The sequence below is a fragment of the Anarrhichthys ocellatus genome, unplaced genomic scaffold, assembly GCF_004355925.1.
Source record: "Anarrhichthys ocellatus isolate YVR2014 unplaced genomic scaffold, GSC_Weel_1.0 scaffold9, whole genome shotgun sequence".
Classification (NCBI taxonomy): Eukaryota; Metazoa; Chordata; class Actinopteri; order Perciformes; family Anarhichadidae; genus Anarrhichthys; species Anarrhichthys ocellatus.
The window spans coordinates 10,835,051-10,843,438 of NW_022280039.1; the positions used below are offsets into that span (position 1 = coordinate 10,835,051).

General features: G+C 45.0%; 1 protein-coding gene across 4 annotated transcripts in view; it reads left to right on the top strand.

The window, feature by feature from the left end:
* Positions 1 to 8,388, top strand: part of znrf3 (zinc and ring finger 3) — a 67,905-nt gene that overhangs the window by 53,389 nt on the left and 6,128 nt on the right. For 3 of the 4 annotated variants that reach the window (XM_031848905.1, XM_031848903.1, XM_031848906.1), the window contains exons 3-5: positions 4,379 to 4,453; positions 6,545 to 6,676; positions 7,851 to 7,961. In XM_031848905.1, coding sequence (XP_031704765.1) covers positions 4,379 to 4,453; positions 6,545 to 6,676; positions 7,851 to 7,961 — 318 coding nt within the window. The remainder of the gene's footprint in view (positions 1 to 4,378; positions 4,454 to 6,544; positions 6,677 to 7,850; positions 7,962 to 8,388) is intronic. The other variant, XM_031848904.1, reaches the window with a different exon arrangement.

Sequence of the window (8,388 nt, forward strand, 5' to 3'; positions counted from 1 at the left end):
GTGTAATCCAGGTGTGTGCGTGTGTCTGCAGGTGTAATCCAGGTGTGCGTGTGTGCATGTGAGCACCCGACTCTCTGCTTCCCATGCATGTGTGCATATTACTGAACGTGAGCACACATCTCTACATGCATGGTGTTGAGCCGGTGTGCTAATATGAGAATCCTCAGTGAGTGATGAAAGGGAGCGCTATGCGCTGAGAAAAGTCTCTTTTCCAGACGAGTGAGAATTTCTCTCCCTCAGATCTTGGGAGCTGGCAGGCTTACTTGGGGATGCTAAACATAGCTTTCATTTTCCTCTGTGTCTAGACTGGCTTCTCTCCGTGCTTTCTGCTGCGGGTTTCTTTTTTCGTACACTCAGGGAAGATTGTACCCTGATTGTCATGCCTCCGAGCCAGCGGGAAATTTGTTTAGCCAGCAGTATTGTGAAGTACCTGTGACACGGTACCCCCCACCCCCCCTTGTCTTCTTTGCGACTGGACTACTCATTAAGCACAACGCATGGGGATGTTTCAACTGTGAGGAAAATATTTTGTGCACTTTTTGTAGAATTTCTAGTTGTTGATTAACTCTTCTTCCTATTCGTCCTCAGTGGTGGAGCGTCAGATCCTTTTAGGTAGACGCACTGACACAAGAATGTAAAAAATCCTGTAACCAAAGCGGGTTTCTAAATGCAGGAGTATTATCAGCAAAATGTACTAAAAGTACTTATTCTGCAGTACAATGGCCACATACGTTATGATGAATTTGCATGTAGCTTTTTACCGTTGTAGCTGGTCGAGGAGGAGCTGGTTTTGACTAAATTAAGTTGATTCCAGTGGTTCCAAACCCTGGGGTCACAAGATAAATCCGGCTAGGAAAGAACAAACAAAAGAACTACGCACATCTGTAGTCGTCCTTTAGGCTTTCCTCAAATCTTTGCTGTTGTGTGAAATATTTGATTATTTAAATTTTTTTCTGCTTCAAAATTTGGAACTTGAGTGCAAAGACTTGAGACTTACTTGTGACTTGCAAAACCATGACTTGGTCCCACCTCTGGTGACAGGTGTGCTGTATGAAGCTCAAATCTTCTACACTGCTAGTAGCCTACTTTTCACTCCGACGGCTAAAAAAGTAACATTTTGAAATATTGGATTTCTAATAAGAAGATGACAAATGTCTTCTCGCATCGACTTCACCCCCTACGAGCTTAATGAACAAGGCGCTCTTGAAATTCCTGTTCGGTCCCAATGGAACTGGTATGAATGAAAGATTACATGTCCAGCGTGTTGGACCCTTACTTTACTTTATTTGAAAAGTTGCAGCTGAGCTCTGCCACTTGGGCGTTGTAAAGCCAGACTCGGTGAAGTAAACAGTATTTCCTCACCCGAGTGTTAAAGTCTTTAGCAACATGACAAAGTAAAAAAAAAAAAAACCATTAGTCACAAAACAAGATCCGAGGTTGTAGTTTTTCTTTTTTGAGGGGTTGGGAGGGAGATGTGTCATGCTTCTTAAGAGAGACAGTTTGCCTGTGGCTGCATTTTTGTTGTCGTCAGGCAAGTCCCTGCACTGCAGCGCAGGCCTGCCCGAGTGGAGATTCTTTAGGAGGGAGATCTCTTTCTTCTCAAAGCTTCTTACCGAGAGCTATTAATTATTAACTGGGAGAGCTAACATCAAAGGAGCAGACTAGCGCTGAATTAAATGGGGGGAGGCTGGAGCCTGGCAGCGTGGAGCAGAGAGAGAGAACTGGGTGAGAGGGAAAAGCCGAGAGAGATTTTCGCTCCGCTCGCTTTTGAACATTCCAAGTACAGAAAAAAAGAAAAGAAAAGTGAGAGAAGAAAGAAAAAAGCGCGATGTTAGTTTATGTAAAGGAGGCAGGACGAAAGAGAGAAAGTTGGAGGAGCTTGTGTTCATGGCGCGTCGCTGTTTGAATGTGTCCGTGTTTGACAAGGCTTACACACACACACACACACTCTCTCTCTCTCGGGGAAAGATCGAATCAGTTTGCAGGGTTAATTAGCCTTTGATGAGCTATGAAAGTCAGATTCATAAACATATTGTCCGTGGATTAAACCGAGGGGGAAATCTAATTGAGACGTGGGCTCGCGCGCACACTTCAGAGTCGAGATGCGTTTACGTTTTCCTGAAGCTGATTTAAAGTGGGATTCACAGAGTGGTGCATCTGCCACCCCCTTATGTCAAAGGCCTTTTGTTAGTTTGCTTCTATGTTCCTCTTGCTGCGACTTGTCCGCGCGGCAGCAGTCCCACCAAAGGTACCTGCAGTCAGGAAGACCCACGCGCGTGTTGCATATTCTATATTTAGTATGATTAATGACTCATTGATTCGGGAGAGTGCATATACCGGTACCTCTGGTTCTAGCTGCTAGAACAACTAGCTGCTGTAAAGTGGCAGAAACATCTGAACCGGAAGTGCAGGTGAATGAGTAAAAAAAAAAAAAACTATTTCAAAATAAAACTTTTAAATAATTGAATACATCAGGTCTTCTTGCTTAACGAACTGCTTTGACTAAGACCGGAGTAGTGCTGAAAGAAGTCCATTTACAGAAAAGTAGTAATTAACAAATTGGTCTTTTTCTTCAGTCGACGTCACAAACATTTTTCTATCATTATGACTTGGAAAGTTAATGACTGTTGGTCAGTCCAAACAAGACCTTACTTTGGCCTCACAGGACCGGTGGTGGTCCTTCTATAGACCCAAACATCGGGAGAAATCATCGAGAGATTATTGAATAATTGAGACAACCATTAGCTGCAGCTCTCGTCACAAATTAAAAGTAAATCACAAGGTTATATATATGTATATATATATATATATATGAATATTAAGTAGACAAACATAAGATAGAGGATTTCAAACCGGAGACGAGCAGTCGATGAACGGTTCGATAAGTATGAAAATGATGTCAATCGTGTGCAGAAGTGTCTTGAAGCTGCATTCTCTCTAATGGCCATCAGGGGGCGACTCCAGAAGTCAGATTGTATAGAAGTCTATGAGAAAATGACTCTACTTCTCTCTTGATTTATTCCCTCAGTAAACATTGTAAACATGAGTTTATGGTCTCAATCTCTAGTTGCAAGTCTTCTTCAATACAGCATGATGTTCATTTAGTAAATGATGGTTTAATTTAGAGTCAAATAGACCATAAAGTAGGGTATGCTTTAGGGCGGGGCTACCTTGTGATTGACAGGTCGCTACCAGAGCAGTATACGGCGTCTCTACGTCACTCGCCCGCAGTCCTAATACGCTCACTTCTGTTCACCGGTTGCAAAAAGCCTGAATGGCAAACTCGAGGCTTCCCAAATGTCATCCACCAACCAATGGATGACATCACGATGATGACGTCCACTTCTCATAGACGGTCTATGGGCGCATCATTGTTTGCCACGTGTTTGCAGTGCTCTCTCTCTCTCTCTCTCTCTCTCTCTCTCTCTCTCTCTCTCTCTCTGTCTGTGTGTCCTCTGTAAGGGCCTGCTGACTGGAGCGATGACACTCTGGAGCCACTTGGCAACAGAGTCACAGCACTGTACATTGTCACTTTGATCTCCCCCCCACACACCCCACACCGACCCTCTTCTCCCTCCAGTTATGATGAGCGCTGGCAAGAACCCAAGGGCACTCGACAATACCAGGATATGATTCCAGCAGAGCTATTTTAGATCATGTAGCGCCGACATCAAAACGTTGTCTAAATAGGGCGCCGTGAATCAAGCGGGGTGAGAACGGGTTGTAGGGGAAAGCAGCAGTTAAGATAAAGGAACTTTTCTTTTTTTTTTCTTTTTCCCAGACGAGGGGAAGCCAATTTGGATTCTGCGAGGAGATACTTGTGCTTCTGCAGATCCAAGCGTTTCCTTTATCTCTTGCCTTTAGCAGAAGTCTTCAAAAGACCTCTGTGTTGTGACTCTCCCTGCTCTCAGATGAAAGAAGCTCACATTTTTTTAGCAGTCTGAAATCCACCGCAACTTTATTCAACTTTCCTGAGCGTGCGCAGCCGAATTCAACACCATGTCGTTGCAGAGTTGCAGCACATGCACACATTATTGGTTGTTGACGCATTTATGCAAATGTCATGCTGTTGGCGTAACGCGGTGCAGGTTTACTTCCATTGACATCATGATGACTGCAGAGAAAGAGACGCATGGGCCACATGTGCGCCCTAGCAAGTGACATCAACGGCTTGTTTACCTCTTTTCTTTCTCATTTGCTCATTCCAGAGGATCTGCACGTTTCACTCAGGCAGAGAACTCCCTCTAGTGGCCTGAATCTGAATGTGAAAACTCGCGGTTGACATTGTGATCACACACTCCCCAAACTCTTTGTTCACTCGTGCTGGATATAGCTAACGATTTCTTTTTCTTTCTTTTTTTTGTCTTGTGTTTTGCAGGCAAAGAGAGCAGTGCAGCGGGGAGCCACAGCCGTCATCTTTGATGTGTCGGAGAATCCGGATGCCATCGACCAGGTTTGTGCAGACCTAAAAAAATGACCCAGGCGTTCACACACTCGCGTTTCAGCAACACCGAAAAGCTCTAATCTGTCTTGATCCGTCTATGAAAGACACTCAGCAGCATGCCCTTCTGACTGGCTGGCTGGCTGTGCGTGTGCTGTTTGTGCAAACAATGCTCTTTCTATCTTAAGTTCAGCTCAAAAGCTTGTTGGATCAGCCCGGCGTACTCCACCATTCTGGGCCTTTTGAGCTCAGCTTGTGTTTGGAGGAGTGCACTGCACCTCTTACAGGACTGCAAATGGATCTCCAGGTTCAGCTTTCACTAGACCATGACCAAACTCTGTTAAGCTCATAATTGCACAGGTAGCACACATTACCTCATCCCCTAAGACTCTGTGGATGTGTCTGTGGGTGCACATTTTTGGGGCAGCGCACACGGGCCTCGGTAAGAACAAAGTGCGTTTCTTGTCGCACACATCCGGACATTCCTCCTTCTTTCTTCCACTCTTTCTTGTGCTTGAGTCTTATGCTGTTAAGAGGTATAATACACAAGTTGCGCCTTTGTCGCAAGAATTCTCCTGTGGTATTCATCCTCGCCACGCCAGGTCTGGACTTGCAGGTTTTGTTTTTTTTTTCCCTCGCCTCCTCTTCTCTGCCGCTGGGTCGTAAAGCTCCTAGCTCAGAGATAAAAGGGATTGCGCGCAGACCACATGAAAGGCAGCGCTGGGCGGCTGTGTTAAATTCCCCCGAGAGGCTTTTCCAGTCTGAGCGGCCCGATCAGCAGAGACAGGACCCACAAGGCCGAGGGGCAGGGAGGAGGAGCTTAGCGAGAATTAAGGTCCCAGAGCTGAAATTAAGAGAGAAGCTTTATGAAGTTATGTACTCGACCGCCTTTTTCCTCTATTTATACTTTGTGATTGTGGCTGAAACACTTCTGTTTTGTTTGTAACTTTCTTTAAACAGTAACACACACGTTTTTCTTTAATGGACTGATAGGTGTGCTTTTTCTTTAATTTCTTGAATTGTTTGTCGGAGGCCAAGCTGCTGCAGTCTTGGTGGAGTCATTTCTCAGATTCAAGCGAGAGATCAAACGTTTCAAAGTCTGTACTTTTGAACCGGAACACACAGTATTTCACTGGAGAACATGACGGCAGCAGAAGAAATAGAAATATGAATATCCTCGGTATTTCCCTTTTGGGCTTTTCAAATTACAGATTCCAAGCAGCAGACGAGAGGAGGAGTGAAGGAGGATGTCAACTGACTCAAAAGCCAGAGCATACTCTTCATTGACTGCTTCCCCCAGCTCCCTCTGGCAAACTGCGACCACAGTTTCCATGTCTGAAAGTTCCTTTTCTGTAGTTGGTAGAAGAGTTCATGGTCTTTGACTCCAACTTTGTTGATTGAGTGTGACTGTAAAAGACACACCACATATTTAAATCTTTAAAGGTACAGGGTGTAGCATTTAGGAAGGATCTATTGGCAGAGCTGGAATATAATATTACTGAGTATGTTTTTCTTTAGTGTATAATCCCCTAAAAGCAAGAATCGTGTGTGTATTCGTTAGCTTAGAATGAGCCGTTGACGTCTACATACGAAGCGGTTCCTCTGCACGGAGCCGGCTGCGGTGTTTCTACGGTAGCCCAGAACGGACAAACCAAACACGGGTTCTAAAGAGAGCCGTTTGTGTTTTTCTGTAGTTCTCCAACACGCTTGGCACACGGGGAGTTTCAGTTGGTTACAATCTGCAACCTCCCCGCTAGATGCCGGTTAATCTTTCACACTAGACGTTTATGTCTGAATGTTGAATTTAAAGAGATACGCCACTGATTTAGTATTGCACATCCATAAAGTTGGGGGACTCACAAGCGCCATATATATAAAAAAAAAAAGAATGGTCAAACTGCAGATGCTGAGATATTCTGACTTTTAATCTCCAGGATGAATGAAGCTCAAAAAACACAAGATCCTACATTTCCCATAATGCCACTTAAGACATTATACGACAGTTTTAACCAAAAGGTCATTATTTACCAGATAAACCAGATCTATCTTTGTCATACATTAGTGCGTCTGTGTTTGATATCGTTTTCTCTCTGCTCTCCTCAGCTCAACCAGGTTGCCGAGGATCCTCTGAAGCGGCCGGTGGTTTACGTGAAGGGCAACGACGCCATCAAGCTGATGAACATCGTCAACAAGCAGAAAGTGGCTCGCGCTCGGATACAACACAGACCACCGAGGGTAAGCGCGCATGCCAAAACCTCAAACCGCGCTCCGTGTAGATGACGTGCGCGTCTGTGTGCGTGTGTGACACTAAACTGAGGCACATGGGAGGAACATGAGGAAGAGGTGAACATGTATGTGAGGCCCACGTACCAAACGGCGCTGAGTTTTCAGATGTGAAGACAAACGAAAATTCCAGCTGTGACATCTGACCCTTTTCCTTTCTTCTCCGCTCTCCGCTGCCCCCGAGGCCGAGCAACTGTTTGTTGTTCTTCTTCTTTTTCCGCAGCACTGTGGGAGATTAATATCAGCCATTCAAAGAGCTGTTTGTTTGCTCTGAATATTCGATAAGAGGAGCGGCACACTTTGAGGTCAAATAACTAGACATAATAAAAGCCCGAGAGAAAGGACTGTCCGATAACAGACGTTTCTCCGATGAAGAATAAAACAATCTGTTCTCAGTGAGTTGTGAGCCGTGGTTTGGGTGCTGAATTCATTGGAAGTCATCACCCCCTTAAAGGGTAGTTCGGGTGTTGTGAATAGGGTTGTATCAGGTACTTCATAATCAGTGTACTACTACAGTAGATGAAGGTCGGCACGCCCCCTTGTTCAGATATTTAGAACATTTTCAGACGTGGAAGTGAACTGAAAGTGAAACCCATCTATGCTGTTTTTGAGTCTTGGTGCTCTGAGGAGAGCATAGACAAGTTTCACTGTCGGAGAAGTCTGTCTGCCGGCAAGATAAAGCGGTGAAAATATTCCAAGTGTAGCGTACACTTAAACGGATATTGATGTGTTTCTTTCATATGTGGCCACCATAAGTATTTCTGCTGCCCTCTTCCAACAGCAGTACACAGCTTTACTCTCGTGTCAGTACTCCTGCCCGTCATCTACTGTAGGTGATACAATGACTGTGGATAAGTACCTCTTACAACCCCACTTCCAAAACACCCGAATTATCCCTTTAAGTCTCCGTCCTCTCAAGAAAACAAAAAAAACATCAAATCTTCTCTTTTTCTTTGAAATCTGCAGTCGGGCCGCAACTAATTATTTTCTCTGGTCCTCTGAGCGACTAACACAGCTAATGTCCTGAATGAAAAATACCACCGTTATCCTTTTAATAGCCTTTTTTTAACAAATTGTATGTGACTATTATTTGACAAATTTGTGTTTGTGTTGCCCTCCTCCACAGCAGCCCACGGAATACTTTGACATGGGCATCTTCCTGGCTTTCTTCGTGGTTGTGTCGCTGGTTTGCCTCATTCTGCTCGTCAAGATCAAACTCAAGCAAAGGAGAAGCCAGGTTAGTGTCTGCTCATCCAGAACAGAAACAACATGAGAGACTTTATTTATGAACCCCAGTTTGAGTCACATGGGACCCAAAGGGATGTGGGCCTCTTACACCAAAACACACGATGCCGCGCCTCGTGTTTTTTTTCCCGGTCGACGCGACTTGTTGTTCCAGGCGTTGGGTTAGGCGACGGTAGCGCTGCTGTTGATTGATTCCTCTCGCGTGTCAACAAAAAGTTCTCAGTGGAGGCTTATGTCGGGGCGCGTGAGTCAGGATTAGCATTTAAATAAGAGAGACAGAGGTGTCATGACAGGGCAGAAAACCGGCAGCGGCATGCGTTAAAACAGGTGTAATCCTGCCTGCACACGCGTGTGTGTGTGTGTTTCTCTCTCTGTGTGTGTGTGTGTGTGTGTGTGTGTGTGTGTGTGTGTGTGTGTGT